This window comes from Xiphophorus hellerii, chromosome 12, assembly GCF_003331165.1.
Source record: "Xiphophorus hellerii strain 12219 chromosome 12, Xiphophorus_hellerii-4.1, whole genome shotgun sequence".
Lineage (NCBI taxonomy): Eukaryota > Metazoa > Chordata > Actinopteri > Cyprinodontiformes > Poeciliidae > Xiphophorus > Xiphophorus hellerii.
The window spans coordinates 29,748,112-29,769,673 of record NC_045683.1 but is presented as its reverse complement, the minus strand read 5'-3'; the positions used below and the strand labels follow the sequence as shown (position 1 = coordinate 29,769,673).

Sequence of the window (21,562 nt, the reverse complement as noted above, 5' to 3'; positions counted from 1 at the left end):
ATATGTCTACATATTTGTTGAGACTGTTATTAAGTAGAAACAACATGATATGAGAGATAATCTGTGAGAAAAAAGTTCGAGCTCCTCTGCCTTCTCCCAGTGCTAGCTAGTAACAACCAATCAGAGTCAGGAGGCGGGTCTTAACGCTGTCAATAATCTCTCTGTGTGGCACTTGCTCTCTGGTACACTGCAGCTAGCATAGTCTGTCATGAATGGTCAGGCTAGCTAGCACAGTCACTGATGACAGCAGATAAAGAGTTTTCCTGTAACTGTAAATCGTTTCTCCACCCTTTGCACATTTAGCAGCGAGAACACGAGGTTGATTGACAGCGCTAAGACCCTCCCCCTGGCTCTGATTGGTTGTTTTTGGTTGGGAGCGGTGCATTTCTTCAATAGCAGCTCAGCGAGGAGATTACTTGTCACTTAAACTCTTTTACTGTATTTTCATAATCCCAATATGCGTGCCTATACGGTCAATGGAAACGCAGCCACTGGCTTTACTGCGGGAATATCATTCGTGCGTGAGTAGCAGCAGTAAACTGGGAGACCCACCTGCATGATTTCCTCTCCTTGGCGGAGCCGCAGCAGGTTGACGATGGTGTGTTCGCTCTGGGCTCGGACCGTGGTGTTCTTGTCCTTGGTGTTGTCCAGCAGGCTCTTCAGCAGGGGCTTTATCAGGCTGGGCTCCATGGAGGGAGTGGCTGGCTCTCTGAACACCCACCACAACACTCGCTCCGACACCAGCCTGATGTCACTGGACTGGTTCTGAAGACACTGTGGGGAGCACGTGGTCAAAACACATCACAAAAAAATATCTACTGCAAACTGACTGCATCAGAAAAAAGTTACAGCCGACATCAGTGTATGAGACGCTCTGGTAACAATTTCAGTTTCCATCAAACTGGTGAACGAGGTCCAGTTAAACCCCAGCAATAAATCCTATGATTTATCCTCTCAGATCCATTCAGTTCAACTAAATAAACTTGTACATTGAACAGGCCACCGTTTATTTAACATTTGCTGATTCGTGACTAAAAGGAAATTCATTTAAACTAACTGTAATGTCACAAATCAACTGTTTCCCCATAAACAGCCTCTGCTGAATCCGTTCTCAGCGATGTGATTTACAGTCACAAAGCACACAGACCAGATCATTTCTGTTCGCCCACTTCTCCCTTTTTCCTCACCTGCAGGAATAAAAACAGGAAGTGAATCTGACTACCAGCTGGACATGAAGAGTTCCCTTTGTCTCACCTTAACCAACTGTGTGATGATGCGCTGTGAAACGCCACTGCCTCCCTCCATCCTGAGATGATGCCTCATCAGGAAGCCCAAGGCTCTGATCCCACTGGTCGCGATGGGGATCTGCAGGAGGAATCGCATTGGTTACGGAAACCCATAAAGGTCAATATTAGAATTTGCTAAAACGCTTAAATCTTTAGAGGATAATATATAGACGCGTTGCAGTATGACGTCACACGTACAAATCCCTCAGGGTGTCACCTTTCACAAGGCAGACAAAAGTTTTCATAAAAAAAAAAAAAAAAAAAAAAAAAGAGGGAGAAGGAAGTAGGTCAGCTATGCTAGCTTGGCTATGACAACCTTAACATGTAGATGTGCTGTGGAATTCGGTGTGTTACAGTTCAGTTAAAGAGAAAAAGGCGACCCACACATCAACTCTCTGATAGATTATTAGTAGAGCAGCTGCTTACATTAGCTAATCAACCACTGCTGTGTTCAGGCGATCGCTTCTTAATGATCTCAATATAAACATGAAGATTGAAAACATGATGCTCTGACGGACTGAATGTTCAGTTCTCTGTGTGGGAAATGAATGGATGTTTTTTGGTGTTGAATCCTTGATACACTAGTGGAGCTGTTGTCAGTCAGTTGCTATGGCAACGGGTCTGTGTGACACAGACAAGAAAAATGAAGAATGCAAGTGGTTTTGAGTTGTTCTTAAACGTTTTTTCTGCCTTTTTTCCCCCGTTTGCAGTGGTGCACTGCACTAAATTAATATCTACATTTCCTTGTTTCATTCTGTTAAACGGATTTGTTCTACCGCAGCAACGCTGCTTTCAATGGAATTGAAAAGAATAGTCTTTTTCGTTTTGCCCACGCACAAACATTTCCGGATCTAAACAATAATATGCGACGGATCTATGTTGAAGCTGCGCATCGGCTTCGGACCCGTTTGCGCTCACCCTGTCAGCGGTGGCGTTGGTCAAAACCATCTCGGTCACGGTGTCGCAGTAATCCTTCCCACTCAGCTTCTCAGGAGCCGACTTCACCGCTATGGCCAGGGCCAGGCTGCGGCCGTGACGCACCATCCAGTCCACGCCGGACACGTCCGCTGCAGGGAGGCAGGAAAACGTTAGCTCTGTTCTGCTCACGCGCACGCACACGCACGCACGCACACACACACACACACACACACACACACACACACACACACACGCCCACCCCCAGCAGTCAAGCTGCCTTGGGCAACATGGGTACCATAGAAACATGATACAACTTAATGTAATTACACTTAAAAAAGGAAATTAAATGACTTTTTTTCTTTGCTTATGGTAACATATGAAAACTTTCTTAATATAATATCCTCCAAAAAAATCTGTTGATTAGCCGTTGGTGCTGGTGGCAGCATGAGAGTTGATGGGGAGAAAGGGCGGAGCTAAGTACAAGACAAACATGAAAGAAAACTGCAGGACCGCAATCCTACATATACAGTCAGATCTACAATGCGAGGCATTGATCAAAGTATATTCATCCATATTTATACATTAGAATGTCCCAGTCAAAGTCCAGAAATCAATTCCCCTGAAAATGTGTGATAGGTCTTACAAAATGATGTAAACATGTGCTTCCTATGTGATCCCACTGACTGAGACAACATTTTTGATGTGCAAAACAAATAGAAACATTCCCAAAGCAGATTGTGAAAAATGTTCACTACAGCTGAACACAAACGCACACCGCACTTTCCAGATCCTTCTTTGTAAAAAGGCTTAGAACTCATCATCAAGTTCACCACTATGCACCACTGTGTGTCACATAAGACGCTTGTGTATATGACAAAACGAGGAAGAAAAAAAAGCTTTTATTACTTAAAAAACAAACCTAAGATGTGTTGACGCAACACACTCTTCAGCTCCTCTTCTGACAGGAAGGCGCACAGCTCACCAATGCAGCCTGCTGAGGCCATTCGAGTAGCATCCTACACATGCCCACCCACACACACACACACACACAGAGCAGACAGCCAGACAGAAAGAGGTTCTGTGTTACAAAGAGACATGAAGAGTCTAAACCACCTATTGAGAAAACCACATCCTCTCTTTGACTTCCGTTTCCCCCCCCCGACTGTGATCAGAGAGAAAACGACTCCACAGAGCATTCCTCTGCAGCGGCTGCTCTAAGCTTTTGCTTTCTTTATTCGAGTATTTCTCGGCTTGTACAGTAGCTGCTGCAGAATCTGCATCAAACAAGAAACGCGTGAGGCCGCAGATTTAAGAAGTCTGGCTCGGCTTGACGTCGCGAGCAATCTCCCCGTTGCTATCGTACCTCGTCGTGTCCCAGCATGCCCAGCAGCGTGGTGGTGATGCTCTTGCGAATGGCTGGGTCCACTTTTGATCCGGCCCCCTGGATGACAAACCTCAGCGCTTGGAGCATGGTTTCCCTGCAAACACAAATAGCCACACCCCTCAAATAAACGCACGAGGCCAAAAGTACTGAAAGCTTTATTAGCTTTAACGTGAGGAAGAAAATGCAAGTAAACTGTGAAGATGTCATGGCTTTCTGCTGGAGGGTTGACGTCAGGACAACCCATATATTTGTTTGCCGAGGCAAGACTTACACATCAGTAAACACATACAAATATAGATATGATGTAAAGGATATTTAAGACTCGAGCTGAAGACATTTAGGGAAAGGTGTCAAATGCAGAGTTATCAACTCCACCGCTTTTCATGTTTTGCTTGTAACACAAAAATGAAGCTTTGAGACTCAACTCAAAATAACACCGATTAGATTTGACCGGACGCACATAAACCATTACTTTTCAAGAATAGATTGCAGAAGTGATCTTTATGACGAAATATCAAAAAGATGACGGAAGTTTCAGCATGTACTAAAAATAATAAAAAAACAAATATGCTGAGTTACATCTTTCTTTTTTTTTTAGCATGACTTTCCCTGCCAGTGGGAAAACGTTAGTCTGGAAGTGCATGTGAACTGTCCTTGTTAAATCTCATTTAATCTTTATTGCCGTTTATCTTCAGAACTCATAACACCACCAACCTAAGAAGAGACATGAACTAAAATCCAATGGATGAGTAAGGAGGTGCAGAATGATCAGGGTACAAAAGAGAAGCAGGAAGAGACCAAATGGTAGCACATGGGCATAAAATAGTAGCAGACATTCATTAGGATGAACTAAACTGCAGCTGCCAACTCTGCTTTTCATTTATTATTACCTGGTTTAGCACCTAAATGCCACCTTTAAAGTAGCTGCTGAGCCAAATGATAGCTGTGCTAAGTAATGTCACTATTATCAGTGTTAATTAGAAATTTCTTCACTTCTCAACCTTTAAATATCTGCATATGATTCCCTGATGGCTTCATTTTTCCTAAAAGTCCTGAACGCAACACTCACTTGCTCACTTCACTCACCTCTATCAACAAGAAATGATGATGGATTTTGACATGAAGGGTTCTTCTGATAAATAAGGAGCATTCTCATCTCTATTTTCGTCTCTTGGCCTTTTTATCTCAGTGTCAGTTCTGGGGAACAGCTGCTGGGTGATTCATAGGGCCATAAATATTGATCTGGTTATTACAGCGTATTTATGTTAAACCTAAAATAGTGCCTGTCGTAAGTTTTTTGTTGCGTTATCGGCTTATAAAGAAAGAATAAATGCTATCGGTGTTATCCTACATTATCTGTATCCTTCTTTCTCTCCTCTATTTCTCACCTATTTCCCTTTTTTCCTCTATTTTTCCCGTCTCCATGACAATTGCATTTGAGGTTACCTCTCATAAGGTTTTACACGCAAATAAATCAATCCAGTTGTGAAAGTACATCAGTCTGGCTTCTTTTCAGCATCCAAACAACAATTCTGATTGCTACACAACCAGTCAGGACACTTAAAAAAAGAAAGAAAATCTGAAAACTTGTTATTGTGGATGTTACAATATGGAACAAATCTGTTAAAAGTTAGATTATTGGAAAAAATAAATAAATAAACACAAATGTCCGAGACAAATTCGGACTTGTTGGCCGGAGTGCACACCTGACTCCGGAGTCCTCGGCGTTGCGGATAGCCGAGAGCTGCTCGGTGAAGAGCGGGTCCACCTTGGTGTGGATGGAGACCAGCTGACCCAGAGCCTCGGCGGCCCTCAGCCTCACCGCGCGGCTGGAATCCTGCAGCGCCTTCAGGAAGGTGGTCTGCAGCTGCGGTAGGAAGGGCTTCAGGGCGATGCCCACCTGTTGACGGAGCGTGGCAGATTAGACACCGCGGACCTTGAGGGACTTCGATGGCGGGTTTCTGCCAGCAGCTGAGAAGAAGAAGAACCTTTGCTAGCAGCAGGGTGAGAGTCTCCAGCAGAGCGCTCTTCACCGTCCAGGCGAAGCGATCTCCCAGGATGCGAATGAGGGGTCCTGTGATGTTCACTACGGACGGGCGCAGCGCTTCGGGAGAGGTCAGCTTGATAACTCCACCCAAAGCTTTCGCTGCCTCCTCTTTCTGCTCGGGGCTGCCGGTGAGGACGCCTTCCCTCAGGACCGACAGGATACACGTCACACCCTGCCACCAACGGGAGGAAAACACACAGACGTTTCAAAGGAGAAAAGTTACTCTCTGCTGACGATTGGCCCAATAATTTAGGCTTTGCACCAAACCTTTTATCAAGTCTATGCCATTAAATTCTATCAAGTGTGTTTCAAATTTAATTCAATAAAAAGGATAACAGAGAGGACATTAATGTGAGAAAATACAACATTTTGCTTCGTGTAAATGTTTAATAAAAGCCAGCAGTGTGCAGACGTTGACTAATATAACTCAAAGTAACTCCTGTTTGGTGCGGACCTTTTTTGAGTCATAGTTTGTGTCTGAACATCTCTCTCAAACGGATTCACCACAGAATCAGATGGGTTGAGTTACGAACTTTGACCACTTTCTTGCACCATTTAAATCATTTCCTTTCCCGGCAGTGCTGCAATAAAAGATGAGCGACTGAAATGTTTCCTGATTTAAAAAAAAAAAAAAAAGCTCTAATAATCAGACTGTGCTTGATTGGTTGGTGCAATTCAGGCTGTCACAATAAATTTGGCTATAGAAGAAATTATTGCAATAATGTTGTTTTGAGACCATTTTTAAGTAATGTTATGATAATTATATAAAAATGAAAACGGGCACCCTCAGAGATCAATGAAAGTTATTTTTTTCTAAAAACACTGAAACTGGAAGATATTTGAAATATTCAAAAAAAAAAACAAAAAGACAGAAATAAAAAACCACACACAACTGAAACCATATTAAATAGATTATAAAGTCTCTGTAAACAAAATTGACTTTTAAAAAATATTAATGATTAGAACGTTCAGGATTAATTGATTTATCGCTTATAGTGACAGGGCTAGCTAGCTACACGCCACTTATGTTGGTTTTCACTGAATGCAGCATTTTTTTTATACCCTGGCTCAGCATCTCTATTTTGGCCTCATCTAACTGAATGTGGTCTGTTTATGCTCTTGTTGTGAAGAAATTTGACTTGCTGCAGCTATTTTTAAAATCAAACATAGGAGTGTAGGAAAATGACAAAAAAAAGCTACGATTTTTTTATATTTCATTTCTTTTTCACCTTAGAGCAGGGGCGTTGTAACATTTTGTCAATTGGGCCAAAATTGTCAGATCAAAAGTACTTGAAATAATTAAAAAAAAAACAACTAAGATTTCTAAAAACTAAAATCACCAAATATGATGTGAGTTTTTTATGTACTGGTTTAATCACTAAGCATGAACTGCTGTAGTTGAACAAACAGTAATCAGATTTGTTTTTGTAGAAACGAGATCGTAGATCCAAAACTTCAAATTGTTTTTGAACGTTAAATGAAAAGCCTCCAGTTTTCTTATTATTATTTTTGGCTCAATTAAAGAGAACTGAAAAAAAAATTAAATAAATAAAATTCATCCATTCTCGGGATAAAGACTGGTCTTCATTTGAAAATAGTTGCTATATTCAGTTAAGTTTTCAGATGTAGACAAGTCAATGTGGAGATTTGGTTCTAGTTACTGTGACAACAGACAGGAAGCTTGGAAAAGATAACCACTTTGTGTTGCATCTAACGTTTTAGTAAGAAGATTTTAAATTAAAAGTTGTAGTTTTATCCTAATTTATTTAATTCATTCTTGATTTGTTGTCAGTGGGCAGCACAAAATCAGTCCAGGGGCCACAAACGGCTCCCAAACTCCTCTTTGAAAAACGCTTTAGAAGAATAACCTCCATGTTGCATTTGATTGGCCTGTCAGGCTGCCATTCATCCTCTACTTTCTGATGGAAGCAACACACAGAGCTTTTTCAGGTGTTTTCTGTGTTGGGAGTTTTCTCCTCACCTTCTTGGGGAGGCAGAAGCCGGGCAGGTGTTGACCTTTCACATCAGCAGCGACTGCTTTAATGTCACGATGCAGGTCGTCGATCAGCGCCAGCTGACTGCTGGCGTCCAGTTTCTGCACCACAAACGCCACATAGTTACTGCTGAGTCCACAGAGTCAGCGTTCTTAGCAGAAAAGCGTTTTAAACTTTCTGTAACCTTGGTGATGGAGTTGATGGTGTCCCAGCTCTGTGACAGGACCTCTGGGTTGGAGTCGTTCAGAAGGCGGATGAGGCCTGACAGCAGCGTGCGGATGTGAGCGCTGTAGTCCAGGCGGGTGCGAGCGAAGTAAGCGTTGAGGATGGTGATGGCGGCCTGCCGCAGGCCGGGGTCGGCGCCCCGCGTGGCCTCCAGCAGGTCTTCGATGATGATCCTCTGACCCGCCTCGTCCTCCACAGACAGGATCACGCTCTGACAGCTGCACAGCTCCTGAACGACACAATCAGGTTTTTTTTTTTTTTAGACTTTTCAACGCTTCTAACATGCAGAAAGTGTTGACAAAAGAGGTTGAGGGATTGATTCATTTATTTAACGTTGGTAGAATAATCACCAACATGATAATCAGTGTCAAATGTTTATTTATTTATTTAAAACATTGCATTAAAACAAATCAAATCTGCTAAGACGAAGTGTTCTCGGGAGAGAATAATAAACCAGCAGGAAACCAGGGCAACGAAACCAAAAATGTTATTTTATTACCAGCTTTGCTGTTTGGTCCCCTTAGATAAAATATATTTTTAGGTCAAATATAAGTTGTAAAACTGGGGACTTTATGCATTCTGTACAAACAAAAAATTTAAAACAAGCATTTTGAGCAAAGTAGAGTAAAAACATTGAGCATTTTGACATCATTTCTAAACAGCAGCAGAAAGTGACCGTAAAACATGAACAGCATTTCATTCAACTGAGTTTGAAAAGTGAAACTTATATGAACTAATCACACACAAACATATTTTATCCACTTAGTGAACTTTGATCATTATGGCTTACAGCTGAAAGGAACATAATTTTTTTTTACCCTCCACTAAACTTTCCAATAATATTAATTTAGCTCTGTTTGAACAGCAAACCTCTTTATCCATAAGCTTTGTGACTTACCGTCCTTGTGGAGGATCACAACTGTCAAGTCGCGTTCTAAAATCTGTTTTTCATCTAGTGTGATGTTATAACTTTCATAAAAACTAACAGTCTTCATGGGCTGTAAGTCATAATCATCAAAAATTACAGGAATAAGAAGCTGAAATGTGTCTGTGCATAATTTTTGATGATTGAAATGCATTAAGTTTTAAATTATATTCCTACTTATTGAAATCTGCCTGTAAATTGTCAATTAATTTATTATTTATGCTAGTAAAGCGGATGAACATAAAGAAAGAACAAACAGCTCCACGACTATGTACAGTTCAATAAAGGCAACAAGTGCCAAACTAAATCTTAAAAGAACGTATGAACAGATGCTGGATGTACCTGAGCTTCTTCCTCTGTTCCAAGCTTCCCTTTAAGCGAAGACAGGAGGGCGGGCAGAATGACGCCCAGGTGACGCGTCAGAGCGTCTCCTGCCACAGCGGAGAGGAAGGCCAAAACCCGGGTGTTCACAGGAGGAGCGGTCAGCTGCAGGACACGGAGGAGGAAATTAATCACAGACACAAACTCCAGAAAGGACTGAAAGAGAAAAACTGACCGACAGCTTACCTTTGGAACCAAATAGGGCAGTACAGAGCGGCTCTTCACTGCCATGACTTGCTTCAGTCCATCCAAAGCAAACTCAGCTGTTTCTTCATCATCCTGGGAATAAAATAAAACTAATAATTACAAGAGATGTTAAGCATATTTAAACCATGACTTTTGGACTGATCGTGTTGCTCACCAGCTGCTTCAGCAGCGTAGGCAGGATGTCGTCCAGCGCCTGGTGGCCGATGGTTGCGTGGAGCTGCTCGAAGGTTTTGGCTGCAGCCTCTCTGACCTCCTCTAGGGGGTCGCAGAGAGCCTTCCTCACAGTGGGGACCAGCGACTCGGAGAAGACGAGCACCTGTTGAATGAATGACGCCGACTCAGTTGAGTTTTCGCTTTTATCCCAACGCTTCTGCCCGTTTCCTTGAACGTACCGCATCCTTGCTGGTGGACTTCATGATCTCGCTGAGCCCGATGCAGACGCCCTGCCTCTCGGCGCTCTTGTCTGAGCGCAGCCCGTCCTCCAGGATGGGAATGATCTCTGGGAGAATTTTCTCCCCCAGCTTCCTCACGAGGTCCCCGAGCGTCCGAGCGGCGATCTGAAACCACAGCAGTGACGGAGAACGCCACGCTTTGAGGGCTGATGCTACCAGCAGGCGTCGCAAAAAACAAACAAACAAACAAAAAACAAAAACAGCGGGTTTTTACCGTTCTCTTGTCAGGGCAGGTGGAAGCCAGGAAGCCCAGCAGGAGGGAGAACAGGGTTGGGAGGATCTCCCTCAGGGTCCTGGGGGTGTTGGAGACGACGATCTTCCACACGTGGAGAGAAGCCTGTCGGACGACCAGCTGGGTGTCGGAGCGGCCCATGTACAGGCCCGACAGCACGCGGTTCCGTCGATCAGCTCCCAAAGCAGAAATGATAGCCTGAGAGGAGGAAAGGGAAAGCTGAGACCTTTATAACCCAAATACTAACCACAGCCGTGCCTCTGTAGTGGCATGTAAATATTTGGGGGGATGGATCTGCTCTGCAGTGGATTCATGAGGGGAAAGGTCTGCTGACTTTGTTGGATGCGGCCGTGCCAAAGTTGTCGTCCTCTGAGGCCGTCTCCGTGGTCATCTTTCCCGTTACTCCTGAAATGTGGAACAGCAGATCGCCCAGCAGCTGGACTGAACTGAACCTGGAAAGCCACAGAAGAACTTTCAGTCATCAAGACGCAAGAGGAGGACGATTTATCCTGCAGCCACTCATCGGGCTGCAACAATTATTTTAGCGATCGATTAATCCATGGATTATTCTGACAATGAATTGGATAAAAAAAAAAATTCTGCACATTTTTCATTTTACCACATAAAACTTTTGTTAAACAAAAAAATTGAAATGCATTCAAAAGTGCAAATAAACAAGCAATCCCTTTTTTTAAATAAGAAATTGATTTCTCATTTTAAAAGGTAGTAAGAAATTCTGTCTTCTCATAACTTTTTATGTTGCTTTTAGTTATATAAAAAGCAACAACATAGGATTCCTTAAGTGTACATTTGTAGCAGTCTGCAGCCAAAAAGAAACCTCTTTTTTCAGCCCTTCTTTTAACTTTTCACTATAGGTGTAGGGATAATCTGTCAATTAGCTTTGAATTAACTGATTAATGATTGGATAGCAAAGACTGCTTAATAGGAGACTTTTTTTCTGCTTTGCATAATTTGAACCAGGTGAAGCTAAAACTGTCACTTGAAGAGTTTGAGGTAGAACATACTTGCAGGCAAAGAAGTTTTTTTTGTTTTTTTTTTATCTTAAATGAAAAATATATCTTTTGTACAGTTTGGGCCTAATTACTGCTACTAGTGTGAGGTTCTTTCAGCAATCAGCAATCCAGTTAACAGCTGTCGATTACTGAATTGGTTGACGATTACTTCAATAACTGATTAATTCGATTAATCGCTTCAGCCCCACTGTTCATCGCTGCTGTTATGCTCTGACCTGATCCTCCACAGATCGTCGAACAGGCCTTGTTCCAGCTCAGGAAGCAGCAGGGCGATGGCGGTCTCGGCGTACATGCTGATGATTCGCTGGCCGGCTCGCAGAGCCGTGTCCCTCACGTACTCGTTCTCGTCGGCCAGAGCCTGGCAGACGGAGTCAGAGGATACAGACGTTAAAACCAGGGGTGGTTTCATGCAGCGTTTTTATTTCAGAGAAGATTCCAATATTGCAGCTTTGAGTATTGGCAGATACCGATATTGGCAGGAACTGTACACAGTTTTATTACTTATGTTGTAGCATGGAATGTTAGAAAAGGCTTGATCAAGTGGTATTACTCAAACAGAGAGCTATAGGAATGAGAACAACTGATCCACTGATTACACTGGTCAACAGCCAAAAGAAATGTCTGGAGTTCAACTGTTTTAGGGTCATTTTGATGAGCTAAATCCAAAAATCCCATTGGTTTTACTCAATCAGGTCAACTTTCTTAGCTGTGGAGCAACATGAGCATCAAAACTCATGACTTGTTCTCACATCTGGATCGGTTTTCTGAGAATCTGGATTAATGAGTGACGAGCAGGAGGAGAGACTCCATCAGGACAGAAAAGAGACATAATGTTCACTTCACATGGACGTACCCTGATCAGTGTTTATTATTCAATATATAGAAATCCCAAGTTTGTAACATTTCATTAATACACTCTGTTATAAAACCTTTTTTTTCCTAAAACCTTTTTGGGATGATAAATATTAACAGAAATGAACAAACAATGTCACAAAAATGTTATTGATTTAGTGAGAAGATTGGATTTCTCTAAATCAAGCTAGAATAATAATAATAATAATAAATAATAAAATCCTGACCTGATGGAGAAAAATGGATGTCATTTTTGGAGTCAGCATGCAAAATAGTCCTATTTCAGTTGGAAACAAAAAACCCCCAACAACTTCCAAAAACATTTTTTTGTAACCTAGTGTTATTAACCAATGTGTTTCCATGTTTATCTGCATCCTGGAAAACCAAATGTAAATCATTCTTGAATTGTGATCAAAAGGCCGACAACAATCATTCTAAGAGCAGAAATGACCACAGTTCTGATGCCTTTGATTTAGATGCAAGCCAATATAATCCGACGCTCGTTTTTTGGATGATATTACATTTTTGGCTAATTAAAATTCAAAAGCAAAAACTTTCAGATCGGGCAGCACCTTGAGAATGCAGGGGATGATGGGTCCCACATAGGGAGTGAACTTGTCTCCGAAGGTGAGGGGCAGGTAGATGAACATCATGATGTAACCGTCTCTAACGTGAGAAGCGATGTCCACCTTACTGGCAGTTTGCACCACATCTGGCATCAGCTTGTCCAGCTTCTCTACCCCGAGTCCAGCCATCACCTCAGCCAGACCTGAGAGGACCGTCAAAACGTTTTATCACCAACACGGGCGAGCCGCAAGATGAGACTCTTACGGATAAAGAGGAGGACTACTGACCTTGTGCAGCTCCGGAGCGGTCTACAGAGCTCTGCTCGGACGCCAAAGTCTCCATGAGCCAAGGCAGCAGGTCGTCGAAGCAGGACTCTCCCATCCCCTTCACCATGGCGCCCAGAGCCTTGGCCGAGACGGTACGCACCTGGACCGGGGAGGACATGTTTAAATTTCATACATGGGAGGCGCCCGTCAATATTAGCACTGTGATCATGTTTGTGTTCACTAGGCACACCTCAGGTACTGGGTCCAGCAGAGACGCCTTAAGTCCAGGAATAACACTTGGCAGGTAGGGCGACAGATCCTGTAGGCGGCACAGCATAACGTAAAATATCGTAAAATATTTTTACAAGAAATCATTTTTGAAACATGATTTCAAAAATCATGCGACTTAAAAATTACAAACCTTCTGGTCAGTGAGAGAGTACATGTTGCCGATGATCTGGGCGGCCATCTTGCGAGTGTCGGTGGAGCGATCCTGAAAGGCTCTCTGGACGATGGGCATGATGAGAGCCAAGGAGGGGGCGTCGATGAAGTGCACAAACTTGGTGTCCAGCAATGTCTGCAGGCATGTCTGGGTCTTCCTGGACGGGTCAGTGAGGGCGTCCAACAGGATGGGAGTAATAGCTGAATGAAGAGAAAGTTCAATAACTGGTAGAGATGATCCAGTCTTTGTGGCCAATTTATAATTGCCACTTTTGTAACGCTCTTGATTACTAAATTACCTGACAATTATTTTAATAATCAATCAATCATGATCAATTTGATTAATTGTTTCAGCCCTAGTATGATGCATTCACTGATCAGAAAAAAGATCAGATTTTTACCGTCTGATCATGAAGTTAAACCAAAAAAAAGTTATTTGCTAATTGCTGTTGGCTAGTCTGAAGGAGCTGAGGGGTGGAGGGCTTGGAAACAGCTTCTCCGAGGAGGAGCTGCATCTCAAAGGCGGAGCTTTTGACCATTCAGCTTTGCACAGCTGAATGGTTGCCATGGAGATTAAAGAATTTCTTAAACATGCATGAAGGAACCAAGGCAACCCTCCAGGTATGTTTTGGAATAACAAGACGGAAAGCTCAAAAAAGTCGATTTTACAAAACACTGCTCCTTTCATGACTTGAAAAGCTGCATACGTCTAGTTATCTCTGTGTTTCATTGTACAAACAACAGGATCTCTATGGCGATAAAATGCGAGTCACCTACCCAAGATTTCTGGGTTGCGAATGACCGAGCCGATCTGTCGGAGGGCCTGCTGGCCCGCCTTCTGCACCTTGACGTGGGAGTCAGTCAGCACCTCCGTCAGCTTAGGCACGATGCTGGGCAGGCAGGAGGAGAGCTGCTTGGGCGCACAGTAGGCCATGGCACCCAACAATTCCACCGAGCCTGGAAGCAGCAGAGACGTGATCGACTACAAACTTTATCACAGATTGCATAATGAAAATCTTTTCTGAGTTTCTGTACACTTGACAGCAGATAAACAAGGAAAACGTGTATAAAACGTGGGACGATGAAGAATATTTCAATTCTGCAAACATTCAGTTTTCTGTTGTAGTTTCCTTAAAACCACCAGTAGTTCATCACAATCAGGGATGCACCAATATTGGTGCCAATGCCGGGATGTCCGATATTAATATTGTCATTATGGCTGGTAACAGAAATTGTATATTTTTATATATACATTTATATATTTCACTACACTTTCAAGACCTTGAATAAAAGCACATCGCTGACTTCCCCACTGTTCCTCTGCTTCAGTTAAACTTCCAACAATCCCACGCTGCATCACTATCACATGACCAAACAAATATCACATGACCAGCCTCCTCCAATCCCCTTTCGTTAGGCCATGTTTTGTTAATTGTTAAAAAACTGATATGTTTTAAAATGACTAATATCAGCCGGTAGTGCTGACATATCATGCATCCCCATAATAATCAGGATTTAAACCTCTTGTGCATCTTACCTGCTTTCGTCCTCCATGACTCTTCCTCCAAGGCCACCAGCAGAGAGGGGAGGACCAGCTTCACGCCATGGGCGCTCAGGTTCCTCATCACAGCCTTGGCGCAGTCGTCTGCAGCCTGGAATAAGCAACAATCAGAGGGCAGAAGTAAAAAAAAAGAAAAGAAAAGAAAACATTAAGCAAGAAATCGAAAACAACTGAATCTATCCTTTAATGATTACATCCAGTAAAAATGGAGATGCTTTTTAACTGAATCACAACAAAATAATAGTATCAACTTCTGCATTCTACAACCTTTCCATGTTTATGTTGGTTGAGCGGCAACTAGACTGCGGCCTCTTACCTCCCTGACATACTGGTTTCCATCTCCAAAGCAGAGCAGGAGGTGCGGCAGCACATGGACCACGTACGGCTCAAACAGCTTCCCCAGCATGTTGCACAACATCTCAAAGGCAAACAGGGCTCCTGCAACCACACCATGTTCCACATGCAGATCATCTCTGTCGTGTGTTGATGAAAATCTTAGGATTTTTTTAAAGATAACATCTGTCTATTTAGCTCCCATGAGACATCCAGACACTTGAACAGCTCAGCCGGAGGCGGAGACTGATTGTCAACCTGAAGAACCACAGTGTCAGACTCAGAGGAGCTGACCCTCAATCACAAAACATCTTCAATAAAAGCTTCCATTACCTCCAGTAATGCTGAAAATGAATCCCCGTTGGGTCTTTCAACAGGATAACGAACCGAAACATGACCAAATCCACAGAGAAACGGTTCCGCAGACAAAATATGCTAGAGGTGCACCGACTGCAGTTTTTGGCTGATGACTGATTTTAAAAAGGCGTAACCTGCCGATTCTGACAGATATCAATTTTTTTGTTTTTATTGATCCCTAAAATAAATATTTATCACATCTCAGTTCTCAGATCTTAACTCTATAGAAAGCCAGTGTGATAAGGATCAAACTACAGTATATTCTATATATATTCAAGAAAATTTACCAGTTTAAGTTTTTTTAAAATTTTGTTTATATATGAAATGAATGGGTTTTTAAAGGTTGTTCACACATTGTAACCACCAGTGCTGATTATTACGGCCGTTAAAAAACACCGTTAAAACAGCAACTTCATATCTTCATATCAGCAACACATTCAACCTCTGTGTCTGTGTTGGTTGCATTCTGCAGACCTTAATTCCAGCTTACTTATAAAAATACTTTATACTTAATGCAATTCCTTGAGCAGTCACATACATCTCTAAAACCAGTCAAAAAAACTGACTGACCTTCCCTCCGTCTGAAGTTCTTCTTGTCCTGGATGGCGTCGGTTAGCGTGGTCATGATCTCCTGCTGTTTGAGCGCCAGGATGCCCAGACCTTTGACCAGTCCAGCCAGTCCGTACGCTGCTCCTTTCCTCTCTGCGTATTTGTCGCTCTCCAGCAGCAGCTGCAGCAGGTTTTGTACGATTCCTGTTGTGTCGTCTTTGATCGCAGGGACTAGAGGAGGCAAGCAGCCGGCCACCGACTCCTGGACCTGGTGTTGGAAGGGGATTGGCATTAACGGATAGTGACGTATGATCATTTTACATTATTATACATAAAAAGGTATACTGTACAGAAACCAGAGGGTTCCGTTTTCTCTCTCCTCTTCCTTTCTTCTTGAAATTGCAAAAGGAGTTCTGCAGGGTTCAGTTCTTGAAACTCTTTCATTTCCCATGTGTATAAATAACTTGGGTGATAATTTGTCAAATGCCATTTATAATTTTTATGCAGATGACTTACTATTAGAGCTCTTCTTCACCCTCTCAGGCCATAGACTTTTTACAGAGTTTTTAGCATTCAGCTTCTGTGCACCGCAAATCTGGCACAAACGTCCAGAAAACTGCAAAACAGCTAAAACACTGACTTCCCTTAAACATAGACTAAAGCCCACCTATGTAGAGTTGCTTTTGAACCATAATAAATGGAACATTGACACAAATATGAGATGTCTATTGATGATTTTGATGATGGCACTCATCAAAACGTAACTTTTGTTACTGGTTTGTTGACTATGTGGTGTTTTCCGCATTTTTTAAAAATAGTTTTCATGTGTTTTTATGAAGCAGTTTTAACTGCCTTGTAGCAGAAATGTGCTCTACAAATAAAACTTGATTTATTGATTGAACATAGATCAATCTTGTTTGCACACTCTGACATTGGTTTGAAATGTGATAAAATGAAAACCATGGTTTTCGTGCATTCTCGAGGCCCATCAGAGATTTCTCCTCCAAAGGTAAACAAATTGAGGTCATTTTTAATTAGAAATACCTCAGGTTTGTACTGGACAAAGAGCTCGCTTTTAAAATGCACACCGAAAATTTGGTACAAAAACTGAGAGTGAGAATTGGGTTTTATTACTGCAGTGGATCTTGGTTCTCTCTCAAAGCTGGAAGAAAATTGGTATAATCTAACACTGGCTACTCTCTATGATCCAACAACCTTTTTGTTTCCAGCTCGTTCCACAAGTTTCAAACAGAAAAAGGAAAAGAAGCATTCTTTATTTACCTGCTGTGACGGTGTGGACAGAGCAGTTATAAGCTTGGCCACAATGGGTTTGACCTTGGGGTCGTTTTTGTCCAAATGTTTGGCCAGAGATCCCATGAGGATGACGACGCTCTGCCGGACGGAGTCGTAGCTGGCGTCCTGTGGGGCGTCCTTCAGAAACTCCTCGAACACCGGCAGCAGAGAGCTCACGTTATCCTGACAGAGGAGACGAGAGCGTTAGGGGGTTTTGGTAATTTCTGAGGCGGGCCGAACCGAAAAAGCAACGCGCCAGTACCTTTCCGTGCGTGTTCAGAGCTGAGAGGGCGGCGTCCAGCATGCAGCGCCGCACCTCGGTGTGGCGGTCGTTCAGGGCGTCGGGGACGAAGAAAAGGAAGAGGGGCGTGACCTGAGACTCGTCCAGGTACTGGGACAGCTTGTTCAGAGTCAGAGCAATCCCGCATCTGTTGAAAAGGAGCAGGAGCAATTCGCTCGTCATCAATAGAGCTCCGTGCAAAAGGATTCAAACTGAAGCTGGGCGATAAATCAATTTTATCAATTGATCAAATTTTTGGTTTTTGACTATTTTATTTGAAGGAAAATCTGATTATTTTTTTTCCCACCAAAGCACTTCACAGGTTTCTATAGTACAGACTGATGTTAGAAACCTACCATCTTGCTTGACAAGTGTGTTTTACAGTTTCTAATTATTTGGACTTTTAATTCAGGTCAATTCACAGAAGCGATGATTAAAATAATAATTCTAATAATAGAATAATAATAATAAAATCCAGTTTTCGAAAATATTTTCTGTCATTTGCAATTTCTTTCTTTTAAAGGGGCAGTATCGTACATTTTCCAGGCACATAATGCAAAAACACTAAGTTCTAAATGCTATTAACATCTAATATGTCTTAAAAGAAATTTGACTTCGTAATTCAACGCATTGAAATTGGGCCTCTGTCTCTTTAAGACACACCTGCTCCTTCTGAAATTTCTCCTTCAGGAAGTCATCACAACTTGGCTCCTCTATTAACCCTTTAAACAACATTCTTACCAGCGCTGCGCTCTTATAATGAGCTCAGCAGATGCTCAGTTCCACCAGGTGTTTGCTAATTGCTGCTGGCTAGTCTTAAGGAGCTGACTTGGTTTTTGGTGGGGGACAACTATACTTTTCTCAAGCTCTATACAGACAGGTTGTCCTACCTGGCCTCCCATTGGTCAGGTGGAGATTCAGAGATCACTCTCCCCAGAGCATCCAGGATCGGAGGCGGCCTCTAAAGACAGAAAAAGAACTTCACCTCATTTTGTTTGAGTTTCGCAATTTCAACCAGTCATAAACCCCTGTTTGAAAGAAACCTCACGTAAAGTTTCTGATGGTAGAGCTCTGTGAGCTGGCCAAGCACGGCGGCAGACTGGTCTCTGTATTGGGATACGGCACTGGACAGAGCCTCGGCTGCTGCGCTACGGATGGCCTCCTCGTGGTGGGTGATGTCTCCGATCAGAAGGGGGCAGAGCTCAGGGACCAGCTCCAACCCCAGAGACTCCCAAAGCCTGAAGGGAACAAGCCAACCTTTACCTCACAGTGCAAAAAAAACAACAACTGCATTTTATATCAAAATTATGCTCATTTGTTTCTATATATGTAGCGAAAAAGGAGGAAACATAAATCTGATTTAGACAACAAATGGAATTTAATTGAAGTCAGGCCATCTGTTTTTGGTTTTACTTCACTTGAGTAAAACACGAGCACCAACAGAGACCATAAAAAGATCAACGCGTTCTCATCTTACATACTTTTCAGCCAAGGCTTGTCCTTCCTCTTCAATGTCAAACCTGGCAACCCAAAGCCTGCGCAGCAAACTCATCCCGCTGCTCTCTGTGCTGTCTGTCGGCAGCGCAAACTCCATCTCCAACAACCCCTTCACATAAGATACATTACATGTGGAAACAGAACGTGTAACCAAGCTTTGATATGTGACTGCTCTCGCAATATGACACAGATTTGCATTCTTGTACTGCAAAAACTTCAAAGCATGTTCACAATTTTACAATAATACTGTTTTGTTGAGTGATACTTAAACATATATCATCATTATTTTGGGTTTCCAAGCTCACCCTGAGAGCAGCATCTCGGACAGAGAAGCAGGGTGAAAGCAGGGCGTTCAGCAGGACGTCGATCTCTGGTTGCTCAGCCACCGTGCAGCCGTCCCCTCCTCCTGAACTCGCACACAGCGCTGTGAGGCACTGAGACGCCAACACCTGGAACCAAAAAGAGAGGACAAGAAGAAATCTGGTGTTTGTTTAGTCATTTAGAACTAAACAGAAAGAGTTCGACCAGCATGTCGTTAAGAGGCCTGCTGCTGGGGCTGTGCAATACGGCTTAAAAGTAACATCTGATTTTTTTTTCAATACTAGAGCCGGTTTACGATTTTCATCAATTTCTTTTTCTCGCCTTTTCTTCTTTTTTTTCCCTAAAAATTACAAGTGACGGAAAATATTTTCAAAAAGTGGCTTTCGTTTTAATCATCCCTTCTGGGAGCTTTATGAAGGAGAATTAGGGCCAGGCTACGTAAAGTTTTGTTTAATTACGAGGATAAAGTCATGGTATTAGCAGAATAAACAAGTAATATTAACGTCCTAAAATTATAAGGGGAAAAAAATTGTTTTAAGGAGAAAAGTTAATGAGAAAAAGAGCTGACCAACTCAGCCATTGTGGTCCTTTTTTTAAAATAAACTCTGTCGTTGGTGCAATAGTGCCCCTAATGTTATGCTGTAAAGTTAACCTGAACTCATACAGGCTGTAAAACATACTTATCAAACAAGATGGCGGCCCTGCCACAGGCAGCTATGGAAACCCAAGGAGTGCACAAGCATGCTTACTTTCCAAAAATTCGCAAAAAATTTTCTTTGATTAATCAATAAAACTGTTCAATCATAAAGCCCTACCTACTGCACTGATTTACTTTCAGAACAGATGGATCAGTGACAACCCCCCCCCCAAACAATCAGTGTCCATTAACTCGTTTACCTGGAGTCTTGGGGTAGCTGTGGAAATGACCCTGGTCAGCAGCAGCAGCATGTTCACACGTGGAAGGAGTTCAGGACCGTTCTACAAGAAAACAGGGAGCACAGCAGGGCTTTCATCAGCCTTTAAACACAGAAATAACACCATTTAATACCCGCTGTTTGATGGAGATCCTAACATAAAACATGGTGATGTGACAAAAAGGTCAATAAAACTGTGAAAACAGAAAGGGACGTAATACAGGACTGAAAAAGGGATTTCTAAAATGCAACCAAACAGAATTCACACAGCAACTACTGACACTGTCATAGAATTAAAAACAGATTAATATAGTTGGAGGAGGGGGGAAATAAACTCAGCTAGGACTGAAACAATTAATCATCAACTAATTTAGTAATTGATTAATTGCTAACCATACATACACATATACAGACTCAAAAAAAGGCCATTTGCTAAAAAATGAGAATTAAGCTGTAAAAACTGTACAGCCTAACTGTAAAACTGTACAAATTATGTTCATAAAGGATTTGCAATAAAAACAAAAACCTTAATTGCCTTTTTATGTAATTGTGTTTAGTCCAAAACTCCTTAAATGGAACAGTTTTAGCTTAATCCGGTTGAAGTTCACTAAAGGAATGCTATGTTGTAGCGTTTTAGGAAACAGAATGTCTCTTTTTTGACTAAAAAAGGAAATGAATTGTTAATTTGTATCTTTTAAAGTATTTTAATATGATATAAAAAAGACTTAAGTGGTGAAGTGAAAAATCTGCAGACTGTGCCAATTTATCCGATTTTATCATGAGGGAAAATGCCAAAGGGACTAATAAAGTTTCTATCTATCTTTCTATCTGGATATCTACCCAATCAACAGAATAGTTTCTGCCCTAAACGTAACTATACTACTGTTTTTTTGGGTATGTAATAAATGTGTTATGATACACACTTATCACATTTTTTTGCTAATTATGACCATAATTAATGCAGTGAACAGTCTCTTTTTTTCCAGAGACTGGAACGGAAGCACGTCTCTACCTCGTCTATTGTGATGTCATCGCTCTCTGTGGCGGCCCGGAGCTGGGCGTGGACGTTGACGACCTGCAGCGCTCTGGTCATCATGCCCTCCGTCTCCTCGGTGCTGCCTGAAGACTCCCTGAGCATGGCGTTGAGCAGCGGGAAGCAGAAGGAGAAGGGAGGTGCAGCCAGGGGAGCTGCATGTGATGGAGGAAGCAAAAAGTAACAGCACGTCTTTTTAAATTTACTTTAATA

At 42.3% G+C, this 21,562-nt stretch overlaps 1 protein-coding gene across 1 annotated transcript in view; it reads right to left on the bottom strand.

Moving 5' to 3' along the window:
• Nucleotides 1-21,562, bottom strand: part of gcn1 (GCN1 activator of EIF2AK4) — a 37,484-nt gene that overhangs the window by 1,080 nt on the left and 14,842 nt on the right. The window contains exons 25-56 of the mRNA XM_032577817.1: nt 21,329-21,504; nt 20,300-20,380; nt 19,387-19,530; nt 19,066-19,190; nt 18,633-18,822; nt 18,475-18,545; nt 17,567-17,732; nt 17,293-17,487; nt 16,033-16,279; nt 15,089-15,210; nt 14,749-14,863; nt 13,989-14,168; nt 13,192-13,412; nt 13,021-13,089; nt 12,792-12,930; nt 12,510-12,706; nt 11,301-11,443; nt 10,386-10,503; nt 10,034-10,249; nt 9,760-9,924; nt 9,522-9,683; nt 9,347-9,439; nt 9,122-9,265; nt 7,814-8,083; nt 7,617-7,730; nt 5,577-5,807; nt 5,295-5,488; nt 3,568-3,682; nt 3,124-3,220; nt 2,205-2,353; nt 1,255-1,365; nt 553-774 (exon numbers count right to left, since the gene is read on the bottom strand). Coding sequence (XP_032433708.1) covers nt 553-774; nt 1,255-1,365; nt 2,205-2,353; nt 3,124-3,220; nt 3,568-3,682; nt 5,295-5,488; nt 5,577-5,807; nt 7,617-7,730; nt 7,814-8,083; nt 9,122-9,265; nt 9,347-9,439; nt 9,522-9,683; nt 9,760-9,924; nt 10,034-10,249; nt 10,386-10,503; nt 11,301-11,443; nt 12,510-12,706; nt 12,792-12,930; nt 13,021-13,089; nt 13,192-13,412; nt 13,989-14,168; nt 14,749-14,863; nt 15,089-15,210; nt 16,033-16,279; nt 17,293-17,487; nt 17,567-17,732; nt 18,475-18,545; nt 18,633-18,822; nt 19,066-19,190; nt 19,387-19,530; nt 20,300-20,380; nt 21,329-21,504 — 4,982 coding nt within the window. The remainder of the gene's footprint in view (nt 1-552; nt 775-1,254; nt 1,366-2,204; nt 2,354-3,123; nt 3,221-3,567; nt 3,683-5,294; nt 5,489-5,576; nt 5,808-7,616; nt 7,731-7,813; nt 8,084-9,121; nt 9,266-9,346; nt 9,440-9,521; nt 9,684-9,759; nt 9,925-10,033; nt 10,250-10,385; nt 10,504-11,300; nt 11,444-12,509; nt 12,707-12,791; nt 12,931-13,020; nt 13,090-13,191; nt 13,413-13,988; nt 14,169-14,748; nt 14,864-15,088; nt 15,211-16,032; nt 16,280-17,292; nt 17,488-17,566; nt 17,733-18,474; nt 18,546-18,632; nt 18,823-19,065; nt 19,191-19,386; nt 19,531-20,299; nt 20,381-21,328; nt 21,505-21,562) is intronic.